The 16,154-nt window shown below is 47.6% G+C and overlaps 1 protein-coding gene across 1 annotated transcript in view; it reads left to right on the top strand.

Moving 5' to 3' along the window:
* Positions 1 to 11,927, top strand: part of XPNPEP1 (X-prolyl aminopeptidase 1) — a 52,572-nt gene extending 40,645 nt beyond the window's left edge. Inside the window, exons 15-21 of the mRNA XM_054581479.1 lie at positions 1,150 to 1,221; positions 2,846 to 2,906; positions 4,501 to 4,570; positions 5,494 to 5,667; positions 6,346 to 6,422; positions 7,614 to 7,712; positions 11,373 to 11,927. Of these exons, the coding sequence (XP_054437454.1) occupies positions 1,150 to 1,221; positions 2,846 to 2,906; positions 4,501 to 4,570; positions 5,494 to 5,667; positions 6,346 to 6,422; positions 7,614 to 7,712; positions 11,373 to 11,501 (682 nt within the window). The 3' untranslated portion in view covers positions 11,502 to 11,927. The remainder of the gene's footprint in view (positions 1 to 1,149; positions 1,222 to 2,845; positions 2,907 to 4,500; positions 4,571 to 5,493; positions 5,668 to 6,345; positions 6,423 to 7,613; positions 7,713 to 11,372) is intronic.
* Positions 11,928 to 16,154: the final 4,227 nt, after the last annotated feature.

The raw sequence follows: 16,154 nt of genomic DNA, 5'->3' as shown, positions 1-16,154 counted from the left end.
AAGCATTGGTCTGTCTCCCTGTTCTGCACTTGGGCACAGGTCGCCCACCCTACTTTTGATCATTGCTCTTCATGTTTTTAGGCTTGGGGCAAATTCTGAAGCCATGTGTGCGAGATAGTCACAGATGTGACTATCTGTGACTGCACAGTTCTCTCATGTTAATGCTGCTGTTCCAGCGCTGAAATGTCAAAAGGCCTTCGGCTTTTGTCTGTGTTTAACTTAGATGATGAATTTCCTGGCTGGATACTCTCCTAGAATTTCCAGATAATTAACACATTAAAACATTTCAGGCAAGGCGGGGGTACATTTCCTTCTCGTTTGACATTTCTTCATTGGAGGCTGCTGAGAGCAGGGCACTGGACCCGGTTCCCCGTCTGGTTGGAATGGCTGCTGACTCCTGATTGATGACGGGGGGTTGGTGGGGTCGGAGGGTGGTGCCTGGAACTGAAGGAGCACCTCTCAGCTGCGGGACGGGGACTTGGATCGTTCTCATCCCTTGTAGCGTTTCCCAGTGCAGTGATATTGTGTGGAAAAAGGCACAGGAAATGAGATCACTTTTTAAAAATACCTCATGCTCCTTGGAAAAAGTACTCTGGCCTCAGAGCATCATGATCCACTCCTTTTCTCAGCAAAAGTCCCTTGTGGCTTTTCTCCCAAGTTGAGACACTCACCTGCCTGTCTGGTGGTCTGAGAAGCAGGTGGGGAGGTCAGGACTGAGGGAAGGACGTGGAGGCTGAGGCCAGGGCCTGGGACCCCCACACCCAGAGGCAAGTGACTCCCGGCTGCCCTCTGCCTAGTTTTCAAGACTCTAGCTTGGTCCTTTTGTGTCTGTTGGTTATTATTTTTGTTGTTTTTACAATGATATCATGAATACCTATTTTGTTCCAGATACAAATGGAGATATGTATAAAGAAGCATGTTGTTCTTCCTTTTCTTAGCTCTTTCTCTAGCTGGGGAGATGGGTTGACTGGGTCTTTAAGTAGTGGCAATTTAATATTAATTGGAATAAATAAGTTATTGGGTAACTTTTTATTTTGGTGTAATTTCAGACTTACATAAGTTATACGAATAGTATTAAGCGTGCCCTCCTCCTGGGTTTAGCAAGTGTTTACGTTTGTGAAATAATGAATTTTTAATTACCTTTCATAGGCCGGTCCCTGAGACGAATAGGACTTTGTCGCTAGATGAGGTGTACCTCATTGACTCGGGTGCTCAATACAAGTAAGTGAACTGGGGCTGCAGCAGAGCTTACCTCTGTTGAGTCAAGGCGGTTGAAAAAGGGGACAGGCCAAGCTCCAGCCGAGAGCGCTCAGCTGGTAGTCTCATTCTCATGCCCCGGCCATTAATGAAATTGTTCTTGTGTCTTGTCCTTTTTTTCACCTCTAGTTGAAATAGTCCAGTTGTGAGTCCCTTCCCACAAAAGACTGTTTGATAGAAACATAAAGTCCTTGGCCGGAAGTTGTTAAGGACTAAATAAATAACTGAAAGCAAGCTTTCAGAACCATTGGCAAGTTTTCCGTCCCAGCCCATAAACTGCCCCTGAATTTTTGAATTCCCTGCTTCACGTCTTGCTGCTTTCATAGTCTTCCCCTAGAATAGTTTCTCAGAGGAGAACCCAAGATTTGGTTGGGCCTGGATGTGGAACCCATGAGAAGGAGCTGGAACAGGTGGTGTCTACACTAAATACAAGAAAGGCCTTTTAATAGTCCATTCGCCACTACTGCTGGGCTCCTGGGGGAGGGAGGGCCTGGGTATTAAATGAGCTCAGCCAAGCACGTAGAGACCACAACCTAGCCTTGGGGGTTGGGAGTGCTTGGGTAATGGGTAAACTTTGGTTTACTTCTGAACTTCAGCAGGGTTCAGGAAGTTATCCTTTCTATGTGAGGGGTATGGATTAGGGTGTTCAAAGAGATACGTTTGGATATTTTTAGGGTCCAGTAAACTCCTTGCTGTCCTGACAGGAGGAATTGGAGTTCGGCCCCTGTTGACTTTGTTCATTTGCTTTTTCTTTATAATCCCAGTTGTGGTGTCTCCCATGAAACAGTCCTCACACTGTAGACCAAGAGTGTGTGTTTCAGGGCTGGACTGGGTTCACTCCCACTGCATTGGACGATTCTTGCATTCACACTGTTTCTCAGTTTATTTTGTATAACAACTTCATTGAGATATAATTCACTTACCTTACAATTTACTACTTGTACAATCCATGGTTTTTAGTATATTCACAGAGTTGTGCAACCATCACCTCGGTCAATTTTAGAACATTTTCATCGCACTCCAAAATGAAACCCCTTTCCTATTACCGGTCCTTTCCCATTTTCCCCTAGCCAGGGAACGACTGCTCTGTTTTCTGTCTCTATGGATTTACCTACTCTGGACATTTTATGTAAATGGAATTATATGGACTTCTGTGTCTGGCTTCTGCCACTTAGCACAATGTCTTCCAAGGTTCATCCATGTGCTAGCATGTATCAGTGCTTCATTCTTTTTAATTGTTGAATAATATTCCATTGAATGGACATACCATAGTTTGTTTATCCTTTCATCAGTTGATGAGCATTTAGGCTGTTTCTACCTTTTGGATGTTACGAATAATGCTGTGAACATGATAATGCTGTGAACATTTGTGTACAGGTTTTAGTGTAGACATATGTTTTCAATTCTTTTGAGTATTTGCCTATATGCAGAATTGCTGGGTCATAGGGTAACTCTGTGTATAACCTTTTAAGAAACTGGAAACTCTTCCAAAGTGGCTGCACTATTTTGCAAGCTCACCAGTGGTATCTGATATTTGAGCAAAAGCTTATTTTGACTGAAAACTAACTTGTCCTTTTCTTTTGGCAAGGGATGGAACCACAGACGTGACCCGGACCATGCATTTTGGGACCCCTACCGCATATGAGAAGGTAAGGTGGAGCAAACAACCTGAGGCCCTCTGCTTTCTTAAGAAGAGCGTTGTTTTTATGAAAAGGGATTGTATAAATTGGTAAAAATTATGTGTGGGCTAGTAAAATGGCCCGTTACTGTGGAGTCCGGCTTATCTGATTTATAACATTCATTTAATTAATTACTGGAGAACTTTTAAAAGCATTCTGTCTGTTCAGGTCAAAGCGGCTCAGATTCAAGTTGAAACAGAGTTGGCCTTCTCTTGAGTCAGGAAATCCCTTTGGGGATGGGAGTAAGATGGTGAAATACATGTTTTTTTAAAAAAAGTATCTGGATTTTTTTCAAGTTCAGCATTTCTATTTATGGCTCACATCTGTAGGAACCCTTTGTGTGCTATACAATGCTCAGTTTCTAGTCTGTCTGGCAAGGAAAGGAAGAAACAGCTTTGAGACAGAGCTATACTAGAGGCTGGAGACTGGGCTCAGATCTTCTTTGCTGTCTGTGGCTCCACGGCCTTGAACGAAACTCTTGGATCATCCATACAAATGAGGATAAAAGTACCCACCTCCAAGGCTGGTTGTGAAGGTTCTATGAGCCGAACAAGTTCCTGGGTCACGGTCACTGCCCAGCGAATGTTGGCCGAGTCTCTGAGTGAATCTCAGAGGGCTCCTTCAGGAAGCTCATCTAGGGAAGGAGGGTTTCATGTGAGGCAGGGGGGCAGATTTCATCATTTTGGTCCCTTGCCTTGTCTCTTTGTAGGCACCAGCATCTTACAAGAGTTTGACTTTGGGTCCAGACACCTTTGGTGTCACTGTTTTTGCGCTATAGGAAGAGCCCCAGACCAGACTGAGGAGTGTGGGGTTTAGTGTTGACTTTGCACCTTACTGGCAAGCCACTAACTTTCTTTTTTAGTTTATTTTATTTTTTAATTTTGAGAGAGACATGGACATGAATTTGCTATTCTACTTATTTATACATTCATTGGTTGATTCTCGGCCCTGACCAGGGATCAACTGAGCTACCTGGCCAGGGCCCGCAGGCTACTAACCTTCCCGACAGCACACCTCTTATCTGGGCAGTAGAGATGACTCCTGAGTGTAAGTGGTAAGGAGCACAGATGGTGAAGCAGGATTACGTGGCTCTGGTGCCAGATGCTACCCCTTGGAACTGATAGCCTGGCATACTACTTCACCTCTCTGTAAAGTGCCTAGTCATGAAGTGTGGGATGAAACATACAGTGTTTAGTATCGTGCTTGGCACTGAGGAGTAGCTTAGTAATGTTAGCTAATGTCATCAGTACTGATTATTACTTTTCCCAGTCTTTCTACTGCTCAGATGAAGTAGGGAGTGTCAGAATGCTCATTATAAGGGAAAGACCTGTGGGGTCATCTCTCTGACAGTTCTCTTCTACTAAATTTAATTTCAAGATTTTCTGGATAATTGGCCCCAAGGCCATTCTTTCTTCCATCAGATTTTTTAAATTTTTGCTTTGATTCTCTGTGTGGTAATTGCTAAAACAGCTCCAGAGGCAGGGCTTTCTGAACTACCAGAAAACTGCAGGATCGAAGTGCCCATGCCTGATCTCTAACATGCCCCCTGGGTTTTCTTTGGCAGGAGTGCTTCACGTATGTCCTCAAGGGTCACATAGCTGTGAGTGCAGCCGTTTTCCCAGCTGGAACCAAAGGTAGGTGGCTCCTTCTGTCACACGGCAGGCTTTTTCTTCTCCAAGCATCAAAGATACCTGAGTCTTGAGTGGGAGCACATGTCCTTCCCCCAGTGTGTCAGCCCCTAGCCCACTTCAGGCCCAGCCGGGGCAAGGGGCGGGGTGCTGTAGAGTGAGCCTCCTGGACCCACTGACTGAGGTCCAAGGGCCTCCCAGGGAGCTGGGCGTAGGGTTGGGCCTTGTATCAGCTGTGTGCGTCACTCCTGACCACTGATGGTGGTGGATGACACAGGCTGGTGGCTCCCAGGAGAGGGCGGCAGGGCACGAGAGCGTCAGGGCCCCAGTGGATGTTGGTGTAGTTTCTGTCTGTCCGTTAGCCCTGGAACAACGCCTTCTTTCAGGACCCTAGTTAGGATTTACTTTTCTGGGCACCTGACTGTAGGTATATACCTCCTTGCTGGCGGGTGGGGCATTGAATGGGGAGTCAACAAGACCTGGGCCATGAATCTGCTTAGGTTGGGCCTGCTCTCGTCTCCTTGGGTGTTGGTTTCCTCATCTGTCATGCCCGTCTGCTTGCTTGCAGTCTGCTTAGAATCTTGTCTTCGTAATTCTGAAACCTCAAGGTCCCACGGCTGGGAAAGGAATGTCCGTGTTATCTAATGCAGTTCTTACCTGCTGCCGGGGACTGTCCCATCACCAACAGCCTAGACAGACGGTCTTTCTGGACAGACAGAGCTGCCTGGCTGAGGAGCTGCCCTCCTCAGGAGCTCTGAATGTTAGAAAGTTCTTGTGCTGGCTTAAAATCTGAACCCTCTAGTAACTTTTACCCTTGGTTTCCATTTTACCTTCTGGAGCTCAATGTAGTAAGTCTAATCTCTAAAGTGCTTTGCAAATTAAAAAGTACTATACAAATATCAGCAAATGGTTCTTTATTTGTCTTTCAGGCCACCTTCTTGACTCCTTTGCCCGCTCAGCCTTATGGGATTCTGGCTTGGATTACCTGCATGGAACAGGACACGGGGTTGGGTCTTTTCTGAATGTTCATGAGGGTCCTTGTGGCATCAGTTACAAAACGTTCTCTGATGAGCCCCTGGAGGCGGGCATGATCGTCACTGATGGTAGGTGGCCCTCCCATAGTATGTGTGCGTGGACCCTCAGTCTCTTTGAAAGCTCTTGGTTGTTTCTTATATTTTCATTATTTTAAATTGGAAATAATTTTCCCTTCTTGTCACCTTGAATTAAACAACCTTTTATGATCATAAAAGTTATACATATTCATTGTAGAAAAAGTGAGACATTGGATCAGTATGAAGAAAAAATTATTTGTAATCTAACCACCCAAGGGAAACATGCCTTAATATTTTGATATGTTAGCTTTTGGTCTTTTATATATGTATATATATTTTTAAAATTGAGATTATACTGGATATACTATCCGTATTCTACTTTCTTAACATGCTGCCTTTTTCCATATCATCACCAAATTCTTGTGAACGTATTTTACTGCCGCATCATCACGCCTCTCGGATATGCATCATGGTTTACTTGGCGGGTCCCCCTACCCTGTAGCTAGTTTTTGGGAACCTCAAAACCTTTTTTTTTGGTACATCCAGTGCTTACTAGAAGTGGCCCCATGGGAGAAGGGGGCATTTCTGGGCTCTTGCGTGCGGATTGAGTGGGCCCTTCGCCTGTTTCCGCCCCCCTTTGGGGTAGATGGTCATCCCAGGAGGCGAAGCGTCTCTGTGTGTACTCTCCTCCGTGGGCCGCTGTTCACATCGGGGTTTGGTTTGTTTTAGAGCCAGGGTACTATGAAGACGGGGCCTTTGGAATTCGCATTGAGAATGTTGTCCTGGTGGTTCCTGTGAAGACCAAGGTGAGCAATTGATGTATTTATATTTTGAAATTTCCTTATTCCTTAATGCGGGAAGGCGAAGACTTTTACGTTTGGAGCCAAGAAGACTTCCATTCTGGGGCCAAAATGATCTCCTTTCCCTGGGACTTTCCTGGGACTCACTCTCCTCTGCAAAGCCGGAAGGAAAATCCTTAGTGAACCAGGACCCAGAAATGGAATTCGTGCTTGACATGATTTGGGGCTCTGAGTTTACTAGAGGCAGCATCTTGTCACGAAGTCTCCTCTGCTTGGGGGTGCCTGTTCAGAGGCCCCTCCCAGACCCTGAATGAGTTTCCAGGCCTGGAAAGTCTTTAACAAATGCCCCAGGTGATTTTTTTCAGGTAAAGCTGGGGAGCCCATGCGTTAGGTCCCATGGGTAGTAGGCACTAGGGCAGGTGTGTTGCCCTTTGGAAGGCACGTGTTTCACCTTCTCCCTCGTCAGTATTACCACGAGGTCATGGGGCTTTAGGTGCTGAGCTTTACCTGAAAGATGTGCTTGCTCCTCCTCCACTGGTGACTGTGGAAACTGAACAGGTGGAGGGCAGTGGCTTCCTGCACCTTCAACGAGGTTGACTGCGTGGGTCTGCTTTCTGCTTCCACGGTGAAGTCGCTGTTCTTAAAAGTGGCCTGTCACCCTCGTCCCCAGGACCCTGCCAGGAACAGAGACCCAGCAAGCTGTTGGGTGCCCAGACTGTTCTGTATCACTCAGCGTGGGTACACCTTTTATCTGTCACCTGTTGGGCCTGGCTGGGTGAGGGCTAGCCACATATTTGACTGTTTAAAAAATGATTTTGGGCATTATACCCCAGCAGAGTCTTGAGAATCAAAACTAGAGAAGCCCCTGATCCCAGACACCCGTATGCCCTGCCCTATTTTCTTGCCCTCATGGTGGACAGTAGTCTTGTGGCCCTGCTGCTGGGAGCCCCTCTGCACCCTTTGTGTGGCTTTTCCTGGTGACACCGGCTTTGTGTGCACCTCAGAGCAGCCCGTGGAGAGTGGCTTCAGCTGTGTTCATCGTGCCTCCTGTGCCCGTCAGATCACTGACCAGCTGGTCAACTCCTGAGTGCCAGTTACACCTGGCTCTGGGGCGGCCACGTCTGGAGGGACTGGCCTCATGATGGTTTATTGTGGTAAAGAGGGGCCAAAACTTCTGTTTTCTTCCTTCTTCTACAGTATAACTTCAGTAACCGGGGAAGCCTGACCTTTGAACCTCTAACTTTGGTTCCAATACAGACCAAAATGATAGATGTGGATTCTCTTACAGACAAAGAGGTAACGAGGGAGTCTCGGGCGAGGGCAGCAGTGGGGTGGGGTCGAATGGAGGGCTACCCTGTGTTCTCCGCTGCATTCTCACTTTTTAAGTCAGAGGTCCAGGCCAGCTGAGCCTGATAACCCTAGGTGTCCTGAGCGCTCCTGGTGCTTTTCCTGTATTCGTTGGGCCGCCAGCTAGAGATGGTCCAGTTCCCCCGGCCATGGTGGGGCTGCATGGTCTCGTGGGTGGAAGCGTGTGCCACTGCACTCCAGGAGGGCAGGAGCCTTAGCTGCCGTGAGGCGTGCTTAGCAAACATGGGCCATGTGTCTTCCCTACCGAAACCAGATGGGGGTGGGGCCTGGTGGCTATTGCACATAGTAGGTGGTTTTCTTGTGCTGTGTGAAACATTAAGGAAATGAGAAGCAAATCTATTATCATATGCCTAGTTTTCATGCAGAGAGAGGTGATGCCTACTATTCTTTCTGGTCACCCCAGGATGTGACACCCTTCACAAAGCAGGAGCGCAGTGTTGCTCAACTGTCAAGCTCAGAGGGTTACAGGTCTTGAAACCCCTTCCCATCTCAGGTGGCTCCCCAGGCTCACAAGGCGAGGGAGGTGCCAGGCCGAGGACCCTGGAGTGAGGCGTGACGGATCAGGCAGGTGATCAAGGTCAGAGCAGAGACAGGGGTCAGAAAACGGGCAGGAGCGGTCAGTCCTGGACAGAGAATGCAGTTCCCAGGCCAGGGAGACAGAAGCCAGGACATAAATTCCAGAGCAAGGCAGGTGGTCAGAAGTGCCATCAAAAAGCAAGTTAGCAAGTGTCCTCTGGTGGGAGCCAGAGACTGGACGAGCAGGGTGGTTCCTCGAGAAATGAGAAGCTTTTCATTGTTATGGGGCAGCCACCGGCCTCGTCCCAGGGGCCCCAGAGTGCCTCTTGAGGCAGGAGCGTATCTTCAGGGGGCCCGCTTGGACCCGGTGCGTGGCACTAAAGGAAAGTCCCTCTGAGGCCCGAGGGGTCCCCTCACCTCACCCTACAGGTCTGTGGCATGGGTCCCCCGAGCTGGAAGCCCCTTCTGCCATTACTGGCTCACAGACAGGTGACACAGGAAGGTCACTCACTTTCTGCTTAGCTTCCCTCTGTGCTTAGGCACCTCCGCTTGACCACCAGTGTCCTTGGTTCAGCTGAACGTTCGCACTCTTAGGACCTCCACGGGCCCTGCTGACGCTGGTTTATTCAGCTTGTAGACGGATGCAGAACAGGGACCTCGCCTGTCAGCAGCACAGGGTCAGGCGTGTCCCTTCAGCTGGAAGAGTCCCGGCAGCGGGCCAGGGGCTTTTCTCCAGCCCCGTGGGGGATGACTGAGGTGAAAGGGGGCGAGAACACACAGTGGGCACAGGAGCCACCCTGCTTAGACGCTCTTGCCCTGTCAGAAACAATCTTGCATTGGCCCTTGGCACAGCTTCCGGGGTCTCAGCTAGGGACTCTGCAGGAGTAAGTCACGGTGTATTGGCGGAATCCCAAGGTTAGGGCTTCCTACCAAGTAATTCTCTAGGTCATGCAGTCCTTGCTGTCCCCATACAGTGTACTAATCAGCGGGCACGTCTCCCCTATGACATCCCGTGCCTTCCAGGGAAGTCGTGCGTGAGGAAGGTTAAGCGAGGCCACTATTCCTTGGAGGAGTTTTGTTAACCTGTGACTCGCAGTCTGCCCTATGACATTGGGCATGAGCACCCAGACAGCTCTGCCTTATCCAGGGCCCGTTACTATGCCTTGAACACCCAGATCACTGAACTATTCTTTTGTCCATTCAGTTTATATAGGATAGATACCTTCTTACCCTGGGATCCTAAACACTTTCCATAAATAACCGTAGACAACAGTATTTAACGTATCAAGCAGAGTACAGTGATAACCCACAGTAAGATTCTGCTCACTGGGCTATTAAAATACCTGGTCGTGGCCCTTTTCTATCGCCCAAACAGACTGTCTTAGCTGCCACTTTGGGGAGTTTGGGGGTTGCGTCAGCATTCCCCTCTATTGTCACCAGATGGCAGCAGAGGATTTTGGTTGGATGTGAACGTGGGCCGCTGAGGACTGTCATCTTTGGGAGGTTGCTCAGGCGCCCTGAGGCTGCCCTTGCTCACCCTCTTCCTCCTCCTCTCCCTTCCCTTGGGACTTCTTTTGTGGTTCATGGCTGGCTTCTGCTGTGGCCTTCACTGTCGAGCTGCTTTGGACGGCAGGCTGCTTGTAGCCGAGCTTGGCCTTGCTGCAGACACAGCCCTTAGTGGCCTTTTGACACGGCCTCCTTCCCCAACTGCCAGGAGTGGCTAGTAGGCTCTTTATTAGTGGGGGTTAGAGCCCTAGATGGACCAGCGCCAGTTGGCAACATCACCCCAGTTACTTGCCTTCATGCCTTGACCCCTTAGCGGGGCTTTGGTCCCTGGTCCAGACAGTAGTCCCCAGAGCCCATGATTTTGTAACAACACTGCCTCCCTGAGTGACATTTGGCTCAGTACAACCACCACACCCATCGTGGTGACAGTGGGCCAGCCTCGCTGCAGCGGGCGCCCAGTGAGGCCCGCTTCATGGACAGTGAAGGGAGTGGGCCGTTGTCCTCTGGTTAGAAACTTACTTTAGGGGAGTGGGCTGTTGTCCTCTCGGTAGAAACTAACTTCACTCCAGCCTCCATCCCCCACCAGGGGTTGATCTCGCCCTTTTACAGCTGTAGGACTGGAACGATCAGACGCAGTGGATCAGCCTGTACTCAGGCACCAAGTCCTGTCGGACCTCCTTCCTTTTTACCTTTTATCTCCTGATGTGGTGGCCACATTCAGTTGAGAGTCTGGCGGTCAAGCTTACTCCCTACCCCACCCTGCAGCACCACAGTCCGTGGCCACACTTACAAGACCTACATCCTAGTTCATTCAGCTTTGTCAGTGGACCCAGGATAGGAACTCAGCAGGGTGTCAGGCCAGCTTCAGGCATGTCTCTTAGCAGGAGGCTTCACAGCAGTCCAGGGGCTATTTTTCAGGCCCTTCCTCGCCCCCAACCACCCCAAGATGGTTCGGGTGTAGGGGAATGAGGACACTTGGGTGGGGGTGCAGAAGCAAGACCCTCTGCCCCCTTCCTCTTCTAAAGGTCTGTGGGTATGGTTCCCAGGGTCCTGTCAGGGATACAGCTGGTCACAAGTTACTCTGCTCTCAGGGAAGCCGGAAGCCATGGCTGCCGTTGGGTATTAATGGTTCCATTACAGTCATTGCCAGCCCACATCCAGGGGTGTCCAGCCTGCTGCCCATGGGCTACATGCAGCCCAGGATGGCTGTGAATGTGGCCCTACACAAAATCGTAAATTTACTTAAAACATTATAAGATTTTTTTGTGATTACGTCTTGTGAGGTATTTAATGTGTGGCCGAAGATGACCCTTCTAGTGTGGCGCAGAGACGCCAAAAGGTTGGACACCCCTGTTTCGGGAGCATTTGCACTGTAAGTGATGTGGCCTCATCCCACCTATTTCCTGGGAAATAGAACACAAGGAAGTCCCTTGTCCATGAGCAGGGCGAAAGAGTTTGACCCTTGCCCGGCGATCTCAGCACATGGGGCCCTGTCTGCTTGCGTAGCCTTTGGTAAAGGTGTGATGGTGAACACACTGCATCCGATTGTCTTTCCCCCTCTTGTAGTGTGACTGGCTCAACAACTACCACCAGACCTGCAGGGACGTGATCGGGAAGGAACTGCAGAAACAGGGTCGCCAGGAAGCCCTTGAGTGGCTCATCAGAGAGACGCAGCCCATCTCCAGACAGCACTGACACCCCCTGGTTTTTGTTTTTGTAAATTGCTCTGGGGAAAGGAAGAAACCTGGCACACCCCAGACATCTTCTCCCTTCCGCTCCTCCTTTCCTACCTCCCCTTTTTACTTTGAGACTCCAAGAAGAACTGAAAATCTTCTTGTCCTCTTTGATATTTTCTTGCAAAAACTTGATCTTTTATGATTTTTTTAAAAATTGTTGAGAATGAGCCAAGAATAAAGATGCTGCACCAGAGGCAGGGTCCCCACGAAGCTGAGCACTCCACTGTGGCGCCGCCTGAACAGCCGCAGTGGGTTCTCTGGCTGGCGGTGGTCAAACGGAGAGTGCTCTGTGGTGGTCAAGTTCCAGGTGCTAGAACATTATTCATGATCGCCTTGCTGCTCATGAGATGGTGTTTATGACCAGTGAATAAAATGTCCAGAGGTGCTTTGTCTCAGCTGTCTCTTTCCTCATGGCACTGTCTACCCTGCATGTTGGGTCAGCCCATTTCCAGGGCTGGTGGCCTCCGGGGCACATGTTTTCTAGGTGGAAGGCCCCCTTTGAGGAGAGATCCCAGGCCTCCCTGTAGATTGTTTGGCTTAGTTGTAAGCCTCTTTTTCTTTAGGAAACCTAATATTTTGGTGAGTATTTTTATGATCAGTTCTCTCCCCTTGATTTTCAAATGTCATTGATATGCAAAGAACAACAAAAAAATTATCATGTCAAAAGTGAGTCTTCCACAACCCACCCTATGGCAGATGTGGCAGATGTCTCACCTGTAGCACCATAGCTGCTCTCACGATCTTACTACTTTTAGACAGTGGGCTTTCTCTTAACTTGTACATGAGTGGGGCTGGCAGAGCGGATGTCCCTGCAGACTTCAGACGGTCGTGGCTGGGGGTGGGAAAACTGACTACTCATCCCTTGGCTGGGATGTTTGGGCGTGGTCTACACAGTCTCCTGAGGTTTTCCCAGGGGATTGGGCCCCAGTTGTCCACCACGGTAACTCATTTAATAACACATCCTTTATTTTCTTCCTTTCTTTCTCTGCTTCACTTTCCTTTCTCCCACCATTGTTTCCTAGGGCCACCCCCAGTAAACTATTTACATGCACATCCATGTTTTCGGGTGTGCTTCTTTAGGATCCAACCTACGATGCACTCGTATAACCACTATTCTGTATTGTATGCATATTTGACATGTGCTATATATTAAATGTATAAATATATGTATAACATTAGTATATTTATATATTTAATAACATATGCTGTATATTTTTGCCAGTTCTTTGTATTTAATATTCAGTTATATATGGAATGAGTATCTGTGTACATATAGAGGAATATAGATACACACACATATATCCCTTGTACAAAAGTGGGGTCATTTTGTATATATTCAATTTGTTTTTTTAACTTGGCAATATAGCCAGGTTATTCTTCCATATTGGTACATATAGATCTAATTATTTTTAATGACCATAGGCTATTGCACTCTATGGCTATGTTTTTAAAAAACTAGTCTTAAATCTTAAACCATACCTTTGATTTGAGCGGCTTTGAAAGATAAATAAATATAAGCATAGTTTTGCCATTCCCCAAAGCATGGTTGGCAATGTCTGTTACTTTCTTCAACTAGCTGAACAGGAAATGAAAGGAACTAATCAACTAATCTATATTTACCATTCAGAACCAGGGTGGCAGCAAAGAAAATTTTACTGATAGGGTGAGCCTAAAATGACACAGTGCCAAAAAACAATTTTGCCAACTTTCGCTGTCCCTTCTATGTTCTTTCCCCTCAAGGATCATTGATCTAACTTGCTCTGTGGGCCCTTGAATGCCTTTGGTTCCCGCTCGCTCGTAATTCTAATATGTTGCATTGGATTGGACTTGGAAGTTCCTCCTCAAATGATAGGATGTATTAATCATGTTTCTCATCTGTCATTTTAAAATTTGAAAGACCTCCCCTTTAGGACTCCAACCGTCGTCTCTGGTACCCAGAAGCTTTCCTGCTCTCAGAAAGTAGGGGTTGTGAATTGCACTTGATTTTGGAATTTAAACAGAATGTAACTCAAGTGTGACGGCACCCCACTGTTTGTTCACTAGGCTGTTAAGCCTGTCACTTCCCCAGACAGCGTCAGAGCAAAGTTGATTTAGTTGGCTCATGCCCAAGCCCAAGCAGCAAAGCTTCCTAGAGCTTCCTGCCCCCGACCTGCCTGTCTTGGCACTTAAGTCCAGGAGACCCAATCTAGGTGAGGTGGCCCCGGAAAGATTGAGGACCAGGATGAATCTGCACTGTGCAGGAGCTCAGAGGAAGGATGAGAGAAAAATGTGGATTGAAAGACTTGCTCTTCGTTGCTTTTAAGTAAGTGATTTTTAAAAAGGTTGGTTGCAAAAACAAACATCATGCTAAATTTATAGAATAATTCCAGGGAAGCTGGTCTTGTTTCTTTGTCTTGTTCACTTCATACCCTTGAGAAGTTCCATGTGCAAGACAACAAGGAGTCAAGGAAGGGTCTCTGCTGTCAACACCCAGGCCTGACTCCCAGGAGCTCTTGGCCCTCTGGTAAAAAAAGTCCACCTGTGTGGCCTGTCCTGTGAGGGGCCTGCCCCCCATCCCCGCTCTCAGCACTTGCTCAGCCTGAGGGCCCAGCCTGCCATCTAGCTGCCCCGAGCTGAAAACTATCAGTCATTCTTGTCAGGTGGGGGTGGGGAGTTAGGAAAGGAGCCCAGGTTGTATTCACACCATGAGGGAGGCCTTGCGCTTGGTATTTCCACAGCTGGGGATTTAGCCCAGCAATGGCATGACACAACACGCAATAATAGGAGCGCTGGAAAGGGGTTGGGGGGCGGTGTAGGGGAGGGTGCTTGACAGTTTTGAAGTCCATGCTGTGGTTGTTAGTTGCTGAAATTTGTTGGGAGTACAGAGAGTAAGAATTAAATTCATAGGCTCAGAATTTAAAAGCAAACATGCAGATTCTGGCAGAGCGGTGGCAGTTACAGTTTTTTAAGATCTCCAGATCACTCCATGAGAACAAACTGGGATAGCAAAACTAAAGCTCCTGGATGAGACTACACCAAATATAGGTGGCAAGTATCCCCACAAACCTCTAGTACAAGCAGATGAAAACCAGTGAGTTTGCTACCCGCATCTTTGGGGGGGGCGGCGGCGCGGGGGGAGGGGAAGCTGGAAGAAACGACTGGGTTGGGGGTGGGGGAGGGTCTGACGGACGTGTGATAACCAGTGAGCTACTCTGAGAGCAGCAAGGAATGTGGGAGCTGTTTGCACACTCCAGCCGGTGAGTGTGGGGGTTCGCGAGCTGCTGGCACAAGTCCCACACCGACGAGAAACTGCTGGAAATGTGGTCCAACCTGGAGCTGGGGAGGTGCAGTAGAGACAAATGAAAGGGAAGTTCAGTCAGGAAACAGCCAGGAAGTGGCAGAAGGTAAGTGCTGTATTAGAAAGGTCATCAAATCAACCACAAAAGTGGGGCAATGGGTCAAAGAGCCCTAAATAAAAACTATTCATGGTCAACTCTCCTAGAACTTCAGAAAAATTAATTTCACATAAAAAAGAACAACAGAAAACAGACTGAGGTAAAATGCTATGCAAACTTGAAAAGGTGCAGAATGACACTCAATGGAACATTAAAAAGACTTGCCCATAAAACAGATGGAAATGATAATGTTTGAAAAACCATTGCAGATTTAAAAATATTATATGCAAGAACAACATAAAACAATTAGAAAAGCTGAAAAATTTAGTGAGAACCCAGGAAAGAAGTAGAAAAAAACATTTTAAATACGACTAAAACGGACACAAAAATGACAATGTCTTAACGAAAGGAAATTTTTAAAAATTCAAGTAAAATGAATGAAAAGGATTGAAGAGAAAGTGACAAATACAGAATATAGGCAAATAAAAGTCAACATTTATACGAGGTCTGTCCAGAAGGTATCCAGCCACGTAATACGAAACAGAATTTATTGAAGAAGATAGAAGAAACATTGTAGATAGGACAATGATGCCTCAGTCCCCTTCAAAGCAGGCACCTTGGGACCTCACACAGTTCTCCTAATAGCCATCAGCTACCCCATTGTATTTTCCTGAATCTCATTGATGGTCTGAAATCTCTTCCTTTTCAAAGGTGATTTTAGTTTTGGGAAAATCCAGAAGTCATAGGGCACAAAATCTGGGCCGTAGGGAGGCAGAGTCACCTGGGTGACTTGATGTTTCACTAAGAAACTCTGTACCAGATGTGATGCATGAGCAGGCACCTTCTGAGGAAGTTGCCAATCACCAGTTGCCCATAGCTATGGCCTTCTGAATCATCTGAATAGTTTCCATGGAGGAATGTTCAAGCCTAACGCAAAAGTTAATGCACATTTGTTGATTGACTTGCTCAGTCATTTTGAATGTGATGGCCACATAGTACACATGCTCACTCAATGGCATCAACCACTCCCACTGACAAGTAGAGTGAAGTCGTCATTGTTCACGCATGCGCATTCCAGTCCACTCCCCTTGGCTGCTAGGTTACATCAAGGTCATGCAAACCATTCTCATTATATTAACCATGGCTGGAGTTTTTCTGGACACACCTCGTATGATAAATAGTTTTCCCGAAAGAAGACAATCAAAGCAAAGAAATAGAACAAATACTGGCAAGTATAA

This window comes from Pteronotus mesoamericanus, unplaced genomic scaffold (assembly GCF_021234165.1).
Source record: "Pteronotus mesoamericanus isolate MK-2021 breed Mesoamerican mustached bat unplaced genomic scaffold, CSHL_Meso_final contig_657, whole genome shotgun sequence".
NCBI classification, from domain to species: domain Eukaryota; kingdom Metazoa; phylum Chordata; class Mammalia; order Chiroptera; family Mormoopidae; genus Pteronotus; species Pteronotus mesoamericanus.
This window is presented reverse-complemented; position numbering and strand designations above follow the sequence as displayed.